Raw genomic sequence first — 16,674 nt, forward strand, 5'->3', positions numbered from 1 at the left:
CTAGCAGCGCGTCCGAAGGATGGTACGGACGAGGGGAGGAAGTGGTGGTGGCGGGGTGGGGGCTCCGGAGTCGCGAGCTCCATCGGACCGTCCTTCCGAGATGCTTTTTGGATGTGTTATTTGCATCTACCACCAAAAAAGTGTTACCTGCAGATTGAGAAGGTTGGTTTGCTGTTGTATACGCATATTGAATTTTCAGTTTTGCTAAGATTCTCTGAAGGTGATCGTGGGTTGTGTAGCTGCGTTTAGTGATGTTGTTACCTCATCATCTCTTTGGGTGTTTTGAGATGTTGGTATATGAGCTCACGGAGCATATGTTTACTCGTTTTATTTTAACTACTATCTGCAATACTTTGATTCTATTTGCAAATACTACCTCTGTAAACTAATGTAAGACGCTCAAAATGTGCATGCTTTGCGCAATTCTAGATTATCGCAGTGTCAAATCACCTTTTTTTAATGTTAGCAAAGTAACCTACCGAATTTAATCTCTCCCAACAAGAAGAAAAATAAAATAGATCCTCAAGTTTGAGACTTGTCTTGTTACATCAGAAGTCTTTTCGACTCTGAGTTGCTTGTGTAGAGCAATGTGTGCCACCACCAAGTCCCAAACTAAATGCCCCATAGGCCATTGGATTAGGGAAACTGGTAGGAGCTAGGACCCTACCAGGTCTAGGGCGTAGGTTGTAGGGGAAGGAGGGTGCTTGGCGTGACGAAGCTCGCGGCCGGCGGCGGCTAGGCGCCGTCGTGCGCGAGGGAGGAGGCGGCGGCGCAAGGAGCAGGAGGCGGTTAGGGTTAGGGTCCGGCTCCTCTGGGAGCCGGGCAATAGATTTATTCTTATTGCTTGATTGTCATAGAGTCTTACAACTAGTATATATAACCATGATGGAAAATAAAATAGATAACTTGCGGGCTAAGCCCCTAACTAAACCTGCCCAGCATAAGTCTGCCCAGTGGTCACCGGAGCGGCCGGGGGTGGCCGGCCCGGCACGGGGGACTGGCTGGCGGCCTGGCGGCCTCCTCAAGCAGGGCTCGCCAGCTGCATGGCCTGGGCGCGGCACTCGAAGGCGCGGGCGTAATACATGGCCGTCTGGAGATCCTGGGGTCCCCGAAGCTCCACGTCCACGCAGATGTGATCCGGAAGTCCACCAACGAAGAGGTCGGCCCACTGCTGTACCGTCACGCCCGACGCGTGGCAAGCCAGGGCCTGGAAATGGTCGGCGAAGTCCTGAACAGTGTAGGTGAAGGGAAGGCGGCCGAGCTCCGCCAAGCGACTCCCGCGGATCGGTGGCCCAAAGCGAAGGAGGCAGAGCTCGCGGAAGCGCTCCCAAGGAGGCATGCTGCCCTCGTCCTGCTCGAGGGCGTAGTACCAGGTCTGTGCCGCGCCGCGGAGGTGGTAGGAGGCGAGCCAGGTACGCTCCGAGGCGAGGGTGCGCTACCAGCGAAAGAACTGCTCGCACTGGTTGAGCCAGTTGAGGGGGTCCTCCGTGCCGTCATAGGTGGCGAAGTCCAGTTTGGCAAACCGCGGCGGTGTCTGAGTCGGAGCATCGTGGCCGACTGGCTCCAAGGTGCGAAGCAGCGAGGATTGGCGCGCCCGGTCAGCATGGCCGTGGCCCGTGGAGTGCCCCGCCGAACCGGAGGGATCGCCGAACTGCAGAGTGGGCGCCGACGGTTCTCCAGCCGATGTGTAGACGGGTGGCGGCGATGATCGGCCAGCCAGGCCGGTATTGGGGACGGCGACGGCGGGAAGCGCACATGCTGGATCGGGATGCCTGCCTGCGTGGGTGACCCGGGTCCCGTGCTGGGCGGTGGCGGGGCCGGCAGCTACGGCTGCGGCGGCACGAACCCGGGTGGCGTGGGAGGCGCAGCGAGGGCCGGGGCCGGCCATTGTGGCCATTGCGGTGCGTCAGCGGGCGGCGGTGGGGCCGGCAGCTGCCCCGGACCCGGAAGGCGTCGGGGGCGCGGCGATCGCCGGGGCCGGCCACTGCGACCAGTGGGGGGCGACGGCGGGCGGCGGCTGACCGGGCCAGTGGTGGTGTAGAGGCCCGATCGGTGCCGTGGTGGCCGCGTACCAGGGCAGGGCGGCTGGCCCGGTCGCGGCGGCCAGCAGCAAGGGCGGCGGCTGCCCATAAGGCCTGGCCAGGTAGAGGCGGATGCCCTGGACGGCGGTGACGAGGTCGTTAAGCACCCCGGTGATCTCCGCCGGGGAGTAGACGGCAGCAGGCGGCGCGGTGAGGGGCGGCGACTGGCCGGTGGGGAGGTCGGCAGCGGCGGTGGGAAGCGCCAGCGGCGCGGTGGAGAGGGCGGCGGCGGTGGACAGGAGCGAGGTGTGCAGCGGCGGGGTGGGTGGTGGAGCAGACATGATCGGACCTAAGCTACCTGATACCAAATTGGTAGGAGCTAGGACCCTACCAGGTCTAGGGCATAGGTTGTATTGGAAGGAGGGTGCTGGGCGTGACGAAGCTCGCGACCGCCGGCGGCTAGGCCCCGTCGTGCGCGAGGGAGGAGGCGGCGACACAAGGAGCAGGAGGCGGCTAGGGTTAGGGTCCGGCTCCTCTAGGAGCCGGGCAATAGATTTATTCTTATTGCTTGATTGTCATAGAGTCTTACAACTAGTATATATAACTACGATGGAAAATAAAATAGATAACTTGCGGGCTAAGCCCCTAACTAAACCTGCCCAGTGGGCCTCCTACGGGCATAAGTCTGCCCGGTCATAACAAAAACCTTATCATTAGGCTTCATTAGTTTCTATGTTAGATGCTTTTCTCATTTGCTTGTTTTCTGCATGAATCATACAAATTGGGTGCAGAAATACATAAGTTTTCAATCATTATACTTAAATTGCTCCAATAGCCATCTTAGACGGAATGCACCCTCATGGCTCGACTATAAATACTTATCAGTATATCAGTGGCTTAAGGTGTAAAAACATCTGGGAAAATTAAATTTGTTTCTGGAAACAGCCTCTTGCAGAAATATAGGGAAAGGCTGCGTACTATAGACCCAAAGCGGCCGGACCTTTGCCTGGACCCTGCTCAAGCGGGAGCTGCGTGCACCGGGCTGCCCTTTTTTTATACTGCTCTGCTTTGAAGAAGCTATTGCTCTATCTTTAAGTTTGATTCCACTCACAAATTCTTGGGTTAGTATATTGTTTCCTTAGACATATCTTTACTCCTTTATAGTGCACGAGTAGGTTTTGGTATTAGCCGTCAGATATGCTACATCGGACGGTTGGTAAGTGGCAAATCTGTGAGCTGCTGCCTGCTAGTCGCAGATTAAAGTCCATTCAATGGTTCAAGTCGCCTGGATTCGCAGCTACAGTATACCTCATCCAATTGTCCTGCCGTCCAACCTGATGAGGCAATGACAAACGGGGCAACGGGTAGCTACTGTGAACAAGTCACATCAGTATGTTTTAAGCTCTTTTTCTAGACAACTCATGTGGACACCAGATAAGATAGGAAGAATAGAAAGATGAAGATTCACGAGAGAGTTCTAGAAAGATGAGATAATGTGGTCTGGATAAAGATAATGCGGTATAGTTACCAAAACATTGTTTTTTTAATCGTGCTATATTACTTAGTAAGATGCTCCTAATAATCATGGAACTTAAACCAACCCGTTGCACTTTTCTCTTACAAAATTCATAAGAATAGTTTTCTCTACGTGCTTTGCACGTACCATGTCCTAGTAATGCTATAGCCTAGAAGTCAAGAGCATAATGCAAAATTGTTGGCTTAATGCTTATATCTGTCTTTGGAACTGTACTTAGAGGTATGATGCAGAGCATATCTACCTGTCTCCTAATTGCTATGGTGTATTCCAGGTCTGTTGAGTTATTCCAGTTCTGCTTTCAGTAGCACTTTATATTGTTAGTTAGCTATAGTTGTTGCTAGCTATGTTTTTATAGTTGCTCCAATGTATATATTTTCTGCATGCATGTTGTATTTGCGTCATCTATGTTAGCTTAGGAGATATGCTGCTGTTTTTCTATTTTTTTTCTAGTAGCCTAGTTTGTACAGGTTTTCCCCCCCTTTGCCTGGTTTTTGTTTCTGGTCGGTCCGCCTTTGGTGGGGTCTACTGCTGCGCCGCCTTTGTCATTTTCTTCTAATAAATAATGACCTGCATTTAGGTGTGTGTTTGAGAGAGAATCAGTTTGTAAACAAGTGCATTGATGCTTCCATGCTCTTCATGTTGCAGGGGAGTCTGAATCTGACAGTGAAGCATCAGATGTTAGTGGCTCTGATGGAGAAGACACCTCATGGATTTCATGGTATTGCAACCTAAGAGGGAATGAGTTCTTCTGTGAAGTCGATGATGATTACATTCAAGATGACTTCAATCTTTGTGGGCTTAGCAGTCAAGTTCCATATTATGATTATGCTCTTGATCTCATTTTAGATATCGAGTCTTCTCATGGTAATTGTTCTCAATATTTACTCATTTAAATGAAACCACCCGACGGGTGTATGTTAAGAAGAAATGTTAGATGCATTTCTGCACTTGATCTGATGCAAATGTGTTGTCCCTGTACAATTATTTGACTCATTTAACGTCACTAGTTTGGATGCTCAAAGCCTTTATTAGTAGTGATGTTAACACTTACTGGTTGCTTGGGCTCTGTTTCTAAGTACTCCCTCTGTCCCGAATTAGCTGTCTTAGATTTCTCTAGATACGTGTTAGATTTGTATTAGATATGTGTTAGATTTATCTAGACAAATCTAAGACAAGTAATTTGGGACGGAGGTAATACATTTTTGGTGTTACAGATTTTTTTAGTTTCTCAATGCCCTTGGATTTGTTTCTTTACTAGTTAAACGCTGAAGTAAAAGGTGCCATATCAATTGCTGTAAGCATAAATGGAAGGTTTTATCTGCCACACTAAATAACATCAATCCTTTGCATGGGCTTTGGTTGGTTGATTTCGTGCAATATATGGCTCTCACTTGTCCATGGCATGGTATTGTGCATGTTTCCTTTTACATTGCCTACGGCTATTGCTGATGTTCTTGATTATTTGAATATGTAGGTGATATTTTCACAGAAGAACAAAATGAGCTAGTGGAATCAGCTGCTGAGATGTTGTATGGGCTAATTCATGCGCGATACATTCTGACCAGTAAAGGGTTGGCTGCTATGGTAACTGTTATGCTAACCTTGCTTTGCTAGTACTTGCCCATATTTGTTTCCGAAAGGCTGAAATTTGCTCATGTCAGTGAAGTTTAATTTGTAGTAAGTGGTAACTTTTATTCCTTATTTTTGGCAGCTGGAGAAATACAAGAACTATGACTTTGGACGATGTCCGCGGGTTTATTGCTGTGGCCAACCATGTCTACCAGTTGGACAATCGGATATTCACCGATCTAGTACAGTGAAGATATACTGTCCTAAGTGCGAAGACATCTACTATCCACGGTCTAAATACCAAGGCAGTATCCTAACCACTCTCTTTTTATACTGTCTCAAATTGGTGTGTTTTTCTCCTGGGGAAAAAAGAGTGTCATCTACAAAGAAATATTTACATATCTGCATCACTGGGATATCATAGTTGAAGAAAATTGCTATTTTGTTGTTATATTCTGCTGTTTTCTTGACCATGTCCAGATATTGATGGAGCCTACTTTGGGACAACATTTCCTCACCTGTTTCTGATGACGTACGATCACCTCAAGCCCCAGAAGCCCTCGCAGCGCTATGTTCCTCGCGTATTTGGCTTCAAGCTCCACAACCACAAGCCATGATGCGGAGGTGAAGGAAAAGATAAGAGGCCCCGGAAGACTACTGTAAGAGTGCAATCGCCAGATCATGCTGCCCACCCATATTGTGTGCCCTGTCTGGTCTATTTAACATTGAAATATTGGTATAAAAGAAGACATGAGACGATGTTGTAACCTAATTCCAGCTCTACTGGCTAGTAAATCTGGACCTCTGTTTCCAAAACCAGCAGCTATCGAGAAATCAAAGTTATGGTCGACAATATCATGCCAGTTATCGTTTAGATATTTCTTCCGCAAATCTGATTGCCATGTTACGCCAACTTGGAAGAAATGGATTATAGAAAATTAAATCAGCTAGGCAACTCTTTGTTTATTTAATTAAAAAACTATTCATTCACTTTATGACTCGACAAAATTTGATGTCATATGAATTGTGGGACCCTCTAGAAGCTCCTTTAAATATAAGAAGAAAATCTAGCCAACCTAGCAAGCTCGTGCGTAACCTTATTAGCTTTTCTATTACAATGTTGAAACCTGAAGGTAGAAAAATCACACGTCAAAAAATAGCAATCATCAAAAATTGCCGGCGCTGCTCCTGCTGACCGTCCATTATTATTCATCGTTTCAATAACATTCAAATTATCAGAATTAATAACAAGGCGATTGCAACCCGCACGTTGTACTAGTGAAAGACCGAATCTGAGAGCCCAAACTTCCGTTGTTAGAGCATCGACGCAATGATCAATTTTCCAAGTACCCCTGCAACAAAATTCCCTTTGTCGTTCCTCAGGACAGTCCCAGCCGTACCTTTAAGAAGATCATGATCAAAAAAAGCATCAACATTAAGTTTTACAAAAAACACTGGGGGACGAATCCAACCCCCTCTTTTTATAGAAGCCCTTGGATTGGAAGCAACAACATAATTAGCCGTAAGAGCTTGTATCTCCATTGAAATCTGTTTTGCATCTTGAATTCTCTTTTTGTGCACTAATTTACGTCTTTCCCACCACAAATACCAAGACGTAATGACAATCAAATATTCTAGGACCCCATAATAGATAAATCTTGGTCAGGCATGTGCAACAAAAAACCGAGGACCGCCTTTCCAGCACGATCAACTTCACAAGCTTGAGCAATGATCTCGTCTAAGCCAAGCCTTCTTCAGACCACTTTTGCCATCTGGCACTGAAACAATAGATGCTTTGTGTCTTCTAAACCAGAAGCACAAAAAGGGCATAAAGGTGAAACTTTCATGTGTCTATTAGCAAGCGTAACACGACATGAAAGAGTACCATGCAACGTCCGCCAAATAAAAAATTTCACTTTCGCTGGACAAGATAACTTCCAAATCTTACACCAAATTGGATTAAAGTTTATTCGACCCATTCCATTAGTACGACGAAGTTTCCTTCCATGTTAATAATCCCACTCAAAAAAATATGCAGATCGAACAGAAAAAAGCTCACTCTTAGAATGACTCCAGGCAACAAAATTTGGCATATCAAACTGAGGCAGAGGGATAGCAAGGATCCACTGTGAATCAACGGGCCACAAGGTCTGTCTGATGAGATTCTCATCCCACCTGTTTGAAGAGGAGTCAATAAAATCCGACACTTTTGATAACAAATATTGCTCCTTTGGAGTGATGACTTTTCTGTTAGCACAGTTAGGGATCCAAGCATCTTCCCAAATGTCAATTTTCTGACCATTTTCAACTCGCCAAATATAGCCATGTTTTAAGGTATTAACCCCCGCCATAATACTTTGCCATGTAAAGGATGATCCCTTTTTTAACTTTGCATTCAATAAATCTCCATCAGGGAAATACTTAGCTCGCAAAATGATGGCACACAAAGAATCTAGGTTCTTAAGGAGACGCCAAGCTTGTTTAGCCAACATCGCCAAATTAAAACAACTAGCCGAATGCCCGTGCGTTGCCACGGAACAACAAATTTAGGCAATGCTATATCCGAGTGGAGGCTAGTATGCCTCACGGCTCCACAATACAAATCGTATGCATCACAATAGGATAGCTTACACTCTCTTATAATCTTAGAAGAGCATTTTCTCTCCCTCGTCTACCGCTATCCATAATGAATGAATTAGTGAACTGAATGACAATGATATTGCTTTGTAATATTTTACTAAATCCAGGATTATTTGCCTCTGAAAGGATATAATTTTGAATAATATTTGAGCAGACACATTATCTCGGAGACAAGATAAAAATCATATGTAAATTCAACATTTAGGATTTTTTAAGAGATGATAACACATAGTATTAAAAGAGCACCGAATAACGCACCAATTTTGATAAAATGACAGGCATATACTCATCTGTAGTAGTATCGCTTCCATCAGTATGCAACAATTTTAGGCTAATAAAAGAATATGTAAGGTACATAAGTGCTTGTATAGCAAAATAGAACAAACCTTTTTTGTTTGTAGAACATGACAAGTACATCTTTTTATGTTTCAGAAGAAAGCACTGTACCACCAATATTTATCAGAATTTCCTCATATTTTATATCACAAAAACACAGTCAACAATGGTAGCACATTAACACACAAATCCCGTGCATCCTAAAGCGAGCACAACGTTTGTCATAGTAGAAGAACATCTCAAAGAGAGTTTACGAAGGATGGTAAAAAATCAAATAAATAATCAAAGATTGCTATATAGGTAAATGACAAATACCAGTGACACAGATGAATACATTGCCCATAAAGAGAAACCCAGGAAGAGGAAATATACCCCACAAAATCAGTAGAGTAGAATGGCCTCACTACGGGCTCAGGTTAACCTATCTGGAAGCTGTGAGGCTGGCATGATCACCACACAGGCTCATGTTTTATGCAATTTTGTATTCTCTTGGTGAACAGTATGTACGGCAATGAACTACTTTGAAAAAAATATAATTATGACAGTAATATCTTGAGCACCATAAGTGAAGGCACATGTAATTTGGATTTTTCATGGGCCACAAAATACGACATGGGATTCACGTACAGATAAATGTGTTACCTAAAGAAAATGTTTGACCACAAATGTATATGTCATGTGAATTTAAAGTTACTTACAACTCCAATTAATAGTGTATATGTAATGTCAAATTAAAGTTGCATACAACTGCAATTCATAGTGGTTTTCACCTCAATTTAAATATGTATCTGATTTTTTACGAACAAGACTTAGAGGTTGACCCTATCTAGCTAAGCTGTGGGTCAGTGTTTAACATGGAAAAAACAAAACCACATCCTATTCTCTCATTGTCATGACAATGATAGGAAGAAAAAACAGACATTCATAAACAAACAAAAAGATGGGACTTTTCATTGCTTCCTAGCCCTCTTGTTCATTGAGATGATAGAAGGATATAATGATCGACGATGCTTAAAGAGAAATAAAGTTGACTGCATTATCAACAAATGACAGGGCAAACTGGAAACAGCGATCAAGATTAGCAAGCAACTACATTAGTGAAGTGAGTGATCACACTTGATAGTTGATGGTGCAGAAGTACTCGAAAAGTAAAAGAAACATATGCGTATAATGGAACAGAGATTCTGCAAGGAATTTTTATACATAATATTCAGTCCTAATTCTCATATTAACAAGTGTATTGAGTTCCTGTTTCCTGAATTGTGTCTGTTTGGCAAGATACACGCAAAAAGATTTTGTACGGAATTGTGTGATCAAAAGAGGGGGGAATGAGGGGCAATAGAAAGTACTGATTTTATATTAGATGGATCAAAGAACAGCTGCTGAATACCCGTGCGTACACCTTACAATTCAAAGTTTCAAATATTGTAGTAATAAGTAATTAAGAACAAGTTCATATATACACAGAAGTGGAAGGCTTCTGAATTCAGAAAGGGAGAAAAGACCTCACTCATATGATTCCATGGGTGAGCAGCCGCCGCTGTGTCCGCTGACAAGATGATGACAATCATACTGTGGGGCGTTGTGTAGAGTTTGGGCTAATCTCTGTGGTTGTGCATCGCCACTGTTCCTTTCCTCGCATCTCAAATGACAGCTAATAAGAAGAAGAAACAACAATCTTGATACACTACAAAAGGACCAATCACATATGGAAATCACCAAGAACCATATCACAAAACTGGAGGCAAGAGGACACTTCTCAAACATCTCTCCATCTCCAACCCGTGACTGCTATAGGAACGAGTAGTGTTCATTAGCAATCCTCATAGTGATTGGCCCATGCTCTCACGTCTGGGTTGGTCGATGTCGAACTCAGCCGTGACGAAGTGGCCGCCACCGCGGCATCTGCATTGAAGGCCGTCGTCCTTGTAGCGCTGATCGACTGTTGCGCGCCCCACCGTTACCACGCACCGCCGATGCCCTTGCAGCGTCGTCCTGTGAGACCACGCGCTGGGCCGTCCTCGAGGTGCCCACCGGACAAGGACAAGGGCGCTCCTCCGATCGTGACATGGACATGGGTGGGATCAGGCTGATCCCTAGATCGGACTGGGGATAAGATGGGGAGAGGCAGGAGCGGGAGAGTGAATGTGCCGGGGTGGTTCAGGTTGGGGAAAGAGATCTGTAGATTGAGGATTTGAGGTCGTGGGAGAAGTTGAGGACGTGCAGGTTTTCCTCTTCTAGTTTCTCGCTGCTTTGGAACGTGGATTTTCTCGGTAGACTTTTTTATGCGTGGGAATCCTACGGGAGCGGGAGGACGTGGTTGCACCTATCGATAGGACGAGGAGGTGGAACCATCGAGGAGGTCGAACCATCACGACGTTCGATCCTCCTTTAATAGTAGAGATGAATGTCATGAAAGCCCATTCCGCCTTGGCTTTTTGGGACACAATTTCCGCCACGCCATCCAATGCATCCTTCTCTAGTTGTCGTCATCACCCCACCAAAAATGCGACATCTCGTCAGTTATTCCTTTACAATTTTTTTTAGGAATTTTAAAGACCGACATAGTATAAGTTGGGATAGCTTGAACAACAGACTTGAGAAGAACTTTCTTGCCTCCAGTTGATAAGAGCTTTTCTTTCCATCCGCTAATTCTCATAACAATGCGATCAATCAGGTATTGGAAACAATCCGTATTATCTAACCCCACATGCGCAGGCATGCCCAGATACTTATCATTGAGAGCTTCGATCATGATATTCAAAATTGAGCAAATTTGTTCTCTAATGTCCCACCCGTATTTGGGCTAAAAAATATGCTAGATTTTTCAACGCTCAACATTTGTCTAGACGCAACACAATATAAGTCCAAAATTGATTTAAGTGTCTCTGCATTTTGTTGATTAGCTTTCATGAGGATCAATGAGTCATCCACAAAAAGGAGATTTGTGATAGTAGGGGCCTCTCTGCAAACCTTGACTCCTGAAATATTTCTAATCTCCTCCGCATGCGCCAAGAGAACAGTAAGGCCCTTCGTGCATAATAAGAAAAGGTATATGTCAGCTATCACGATAGCTCCAATTCCCCTGCCGAAAAACCTAGGGTTTTTTTTATCTTCTCCGACAGTTGTTACCCGCCGAGAGTCTCGCTAGCTGATTTTCTCCTGTGATCTTCCTCCACCCCATCGCGTGTCTCCCTCCTTTGCTTCTTGTGAGTGGCCCGGGGTCTCGAATCATGGTGGATGAAGAGGAGGAAGCATGATGCAATCTGGAAATAAGGATGTTGAGGACTTCAGAAAGATTGGATTTTGCATTTCATTGAGATTTGCGTTTTTTTAGGACAATCATTGAGATTTGCGTGAAACAGAAGGTCACCAAAATATATGTACGCAATTACCAGGCGCCCGGCCCGGCCCGGTCCAGCCCAAACAGCCCAACCCAAACGCAACAACGCCTTCAATGTCGCCACTCCTCTTAGCGTCGCCTTCTCCAAATCGCCGAAACCCCAATTCATTCAGCACCCACCCATCTGCAGGTCGCACGCATCCATCCCGTACCTGTCCGACGAGGGAGGAGAAAAAAATGCTGCGCCACGCCGCCCGCCGCCTCGCCTCCCGCGCCGCCGCTGCCGGCAGCGGCTCCATGAGCCGCAGGGCCCTCGCGACGGCGCAGGCGCCCGCGGAGGCGGGCGAGGACCCCGCCTTCCTGGAGGCGTGGAAGAAGGTGACAACAATCATCGAGCCCCCCCAGACGCCCATGTCGGCCATGAAGCCCCGCCCGCCCACGCCGGCCTCCATCCCCTCCAAGCTCACCGTCAACTTCGTCCTCCCCTACAAGTCCGAGATCACCGACAAGGAGGTATATCGTCGTAACCTCCCCCGTTGTCCCACCTCCCGATCTCAGATCTGTGCGTGTGCGTCTAGGGTTCCGACCGTTCGCACGATCTTGCGGCCGTTTTTCCTTTTTCGGTCGGAGATCAGGGGCGTGTGGAGAGGGGCCTTTATGATCTGGTTCATCCCGCGGGATGGTGGAATCCTAGGGGCGATTTGGTTAGGAACCACGAATGTTCCTTGTATGGTCTTGTCATGGGATGCTTTTGTTCATGTCATTGTTCAGGTGGAATGGTTGTGTTGGGTCGCTTGTTGCGCTTGATCCTGTGCATGGGTGCGCTTCAGTTTGTAGTCTGCGTGAGATTGTTGGATTATATCAGTTAATCTCATGTCCCTGTGGGTAAGCCCGATCATTCCAAACCTCACCTTTTGGAGTGCCATGCACCATATGACTTATATGTTGATTGACTGTACTGAGTAGAACATGTGTCCTCCTAATGGTTATTGCCGTCCACAAGGACCTGCAGTTTTCACTTGGGGCTGTGGATGCTTTAATTGTAAGCACTTTAGATTTCTGCTAGCATCTTCAGGCCGTAAAATTCTTAGTGGCGTCCTAGTAAACTTCTATGATCTTCTTTTTCAATTTGTACCGTGAGGATTGGACATGCCTCTTTGTGGGTATCCTTATGTTTTTCTTCTCCCAAGCTTCTACCCCAGTGCCTAGATTAAGTATTAGTCCGATAAAACGGATTTTCTTTCATATTTCGCATTTAGAGGCTGTTTGGATTGGCGCCCCAGGCTGCCAAGCCAAAATATTGGCGTTGACCGGGTACATGGGAACCGTTTGGATCGAAGCCAATTCTTTGGCGTGCCTTGACTACCTCCAGCTTTCTACTCCCTCTGTCCCATAATGTAAGACGCTTTTTGACTAGTGTAGTGTCAAAAAACGTCTTACATTATAGGACGGAGGGAGTAGTTCATTTTTTTGCCAACTACCGGCCAGGGTGTGAGCGGCAGAAAGCAGCGCCAATATTTTGGCTCGCCCATGCATTGGCAGGGTTAGCATATGCAATATCTAAACAGCCCCTTGGTGCTCTGTTTGCTTTCTGGTTTGTTCCTTTGTTGTGATATGGTTCATTATTCTTATTTTTTAGCTGTAGTTTGGAGCCTTGTTAGTGGATCTAGGACAATAGGGCTACATTTATGAGTTGTGAACTTCTGATCACATGATATGGTGCACCGTTGCTACAGTAGTTGGACCAATATTAATGTTTAACAACATTTGCCCTCTCTGACATTAACTCATAATACCTGTTGTCAATTTTCTTGATTGAGATAACCTTCATTCACTTACTGCACTGTTTTGCACAAACAGTCTGTGTGTCTGGAACAATCATAACATTCTCCCATGATATATTCTCTTGACCTTTTCTGGTAGCAATGCCCCGGTACAGTTTCCAGTTTACCTATGAATGTTTCTGTATTATTCTTAATGTATCAAAGACATGTCATGAGTTGCTTAAATACTACTCCGCCCGATCTTGTATAAATGTTGTGGGAAAACAACTGAGGCAGGTACTACTCATAGTATAACTTGCAACTGTTTTTGGGGATCAGAGGGAGTAGCATCTTTTATTGCGATGAGTGGGTTTCTTGAACTAGGAGTAGAACATGCTCTAATCTGTGTCAAATCATGATATGAATAATTAAATTGTCAGACGGCAAGAAGGTGAATTTATGGTCTGATGTACCAAGCGTTTCTTAAACTTAATCTACAGTTAATAATATTTACTTTAAGTTACCTAGTGTCTTTGGTTATCTGATTCTTTTTCTGAGTCTTTGAATTTACTTTTTTTAGGTTTCCAATTTTGTTGTTAGCTATCAATTTTATTGTTGCTATTTGTCTGATAAGTAATTTTGGTGTTTGAGGTAAGTAAATTTTGTGATGCTGCATTTTTGGTGGGAGAAGGTCGGAGAATGATTTTCAAATTGTGTACATTGATTTCCTATATGCTTATGCTCGTGTAAAGTGCTACTCTTGATCATTGGTATGGTCTTGTGTTTTTGTCACTAATTCATATTGTTTGGCTATTGTCAGGTTGACATGGTAATGGTACCGGCTACAACTGGCCTGATGGGTATTTTGCCAGGCCATGTTTCCACAATTGCAGAGCTCAAGCCTGGTGTTATGTCTGTACATGAGGGAAATGATGTTACAAAGTACTTTGTGAGCAGTGGCTTTGCATTCATCCATGCAAACTCCATTGCTGATGTTGTGGCTGTTGAGGCTGTCCCCCTTGATCAGATTGACCAAAGCTTGGTCCAGAAAGGTCTTGCTGAATTCACTGCCAAGCTTGGATCAGCCTCGACTGACCTAGAGAAGGCGGAAGCTCAGATCGGAGTGGATGTTCACAGTGCGCTCAGTGCTGCATTGACTGGTTGATGATGACATCTTACATTTTTATGTCCTTTTCATCCGCATCTTTAGAATGTGAGTCGAAGTCGGCAAACTCATGAACGAGGGTGGAGGGAATGATCTTAAATAAATTATACTCCATCTCAAAGAAAGACTTGTTTCTTCCTGCGAGGATTTTTGTAATGGTAATATTTTCCTGTGTTCCAAAATCCAGTGCCGCCTTCGGTTTTTATTTCTTCATTTCAAATGGAATTGATTGATTTCCATTTCATAATTGCAGTCAAATTGTCAAAATATAATCAAAGTTATTTTTTTCATGTTTGTGATGTTGTGGTTCCTGGTGAGTTGAATTCTTCAAAATTGTGCATGTTTTTATCAACCCATGATGAGACATGTTGTCATGTTCTGTGTATCTGTGATGTCTATTTCCTCGCTAAAACGTATGAAAGGTACGCTCTAAACTCTTGCAGGCTGAGAGGAAAAAGAAGCTAAAGTAGTCATTCTTTTCTCAAACTTGAATCTGTTACGTGGTTGCGCTTTAAACATTCATGTGAGACTAGCCACAATGAGTAGTAACATTGAGTAGTAACATAAACATGTTACTAGTCTATGTTACTACCTCTTTAAACATTCATGTGAGACTAGCCACAATGGATGGTAACATTGAATAGTAACATAAACATGTTACTAGTCTATGTTACCACCTCTACAGTGAGGAGTAACATATGTGTGATAACATATATCACTTCATTTATTAGGCTATAGACACATTTTGCATTGATATGTGTGATGTTATTCATAGTACTAATAACTAGCTATGTTACTACCTTCCTCTCTTTCTTCATTTATTACTTGCCACATCATCTATTTCATTTAGATATGTGTGATGTTACTACATATGTTACTGAGATTCATGCAGTTGGTTATATTCTCATTGGTATATAGACGTGGGCCATTGCCAGTCTTGGACGAGCAGATATTACTAACTACTAAGCATACGGTCTGTTTGGTTTACAAGGTTCAGTTCACGGTTTTCTAGTTTGTACGGTATTAACATTTTGGTAAATCTATACCTACCTATTAATAAAGTGGCTATTGCTTCTATCCGTCTGTCATCTTTTTTAAAAACCCCTACATTTGATGTTAATTAACCTGCAGTCCCCCTCTGGTAATTAACCAGTAGTACACAGTGACAGGAAATTAAAGAGAAGCCCCTTGACATTTTGGTGAATCAACCCAAGGTCCATCTAAAACTAATGTTTTTAAAAAATATACTACATATCTTTTAAACACCAACTTCAATTTTAACATGTTATATATAAATTTTGATTAGAAAAATGTGTAGAATCTGAATATGATGTTATTTTACTTGTTAAACATTTTTAAAATGCTACTTGTGGTGTGATTTTAATCAATATCGCATGATCCGTCTTTTTTTTCCTATTGACATTGATCTGGATTGTAAATGAGCACCTCAACAAAACCATATTGGAGAGGAAAGAAACCAATAATAACAATGCATTCACGCCTCATCAAAATCTCGCATGAAAAATAAATAAATTTCTCATATTATGCCAAGAGAGACACATTTGGATTGAGCACATTCAAATGCATTATGGTTATGTGAGCACCGAAGCCACCCTCAGCGAGGGTGGAAAGGAGTATAAGCAACACAAATAAGATGTCATGTTGAAATAAAGAGCATGAACCTATTGAGGTCTTGAGTTATGATTATTAAGTTAGGGTCGTGTGGTATTTTTTCTTCTTCCGTTGCAACGGACATGCTCATATTAGCAGCCCGTCTATTTTGTTAATATTAGCAAAATAGTTATTCTGATAACACTTTCGCACTACACACTCAATGTAAGGGCACTGTACTTTCTGTAGCAAGGGTACTCCAGTGCGGAGAATAGTGAACTTCGTGTCGGAAAAACTGCACATAGTGTTTTTTCGATACCTTTTTTGCTCTAGTTTTTTAACCGTTTATCGAAATGAAGCGTGTAATATACGGTTGGAAAGCTATGGATTAGGCGTAACTTCGTCATGTTGAACACTTCTCGAAATTCCCCACGGTTTAAGAGCAGTTTTGAAAACGATGCGGCGCACGACGAGTGGCAGCGAGCGTTTTTTCGCGTTTTTTCTAAACCGCTCGTCGGAATGAAGCATATGATACACGGTTAAAGATATCGTCAAGGCACATCTTTTTCATATCTATTATTTTCTCTAATTCGTTACGGTTTAAGAGCAGTTTTAAATTTACTAAATTGCGGAATTCAGTTTTTTTTGAAATTTTTGCAATTTTCGGTACTGTTTTCGCTTCAGTTTTT

General features: G+C 43.9%; 2 protein-coding genes across 3 annotated transcripts in view; both read left to right on the plus strand.

Moving 5' to 3' along the window:
- LOC119354585 (putative casein kinase II subunit beta-4) overlaps nucleotides 1–6,001 on the plus strand; it is a 7,792-nt gene extending 1,791 nt beyond the window's left edge. The window contains exons 2-5 of one of the 2 annotated variants that reach the window (XM_037621297.1): nucleotides 4,204–4,422; nucleotides 5,033–5,142; nucleotides 5,270–5,435; nucleotides 5,608–6,001. In XM_037621297.1, coding sequence (XP_037477194.1) covers nucleotides 4,204–4,422; nucleotides 5,033–5,142; nucleotides 5,270–5,435; nucleotides 5,608–5,744 — 632 coding nt within the window. In that variant the 3' untranslated portion in view covers nucleotides 5,745–6,001. The remainder of the gene's footprint in view (nucleotides 1–4,203; nucleotides 4,423–5,032; nucleotides 5,143–5,269; nucleotides 5,436–5,607) is intronic. The other variant, XM_037621298.1, reaches the window with a different exon arrangement.
- Nucleotides 6,002–11,616: 5,615 nt separating this feature from the next.
- On the plus strand, nucleotides 11,617–14,664 carry LOC119354587 (ATP synthase subunit delta', mitochondrial-like). Its single transcript, XM_037621299.1, has 2 exons — nucleotides 11,617–11,959; nucleotides 14,030–14,664. The coding sequence occupies exons 1-2, from the start codon at nucleotides 11,684–11,686 to the stop codon at nucleotides 14,372–14,374; spliced, it is 621 nt and encodes a 206-aa protein (XP_037477196.1). The 5' UTR covers nucleotides 11,617–11,683; the 3' UTR covers nucleotides 14,375–14,664.
- Nucleotides 14,665–16,674: the final 2,010 nt, after the last annotated feature.

The sequence above is a fragment of the Triticum dicoccoides genome, chromosome 2A, assembly GCF_002162155.2.
Source record: "Triticum dicoccoides isolate Atlit2015 ecotype Zavitan chromosome 2A, WEW_v2.0, whole genome shotgun sequence".
NCBI classification, from domain to species: domain Eukaryota; kingdom Viridiplantae; phylum Streptophyta; class Magnoliopsida; order Poales; family Poaceae; genus Triticum; species Triticum dicoccoides.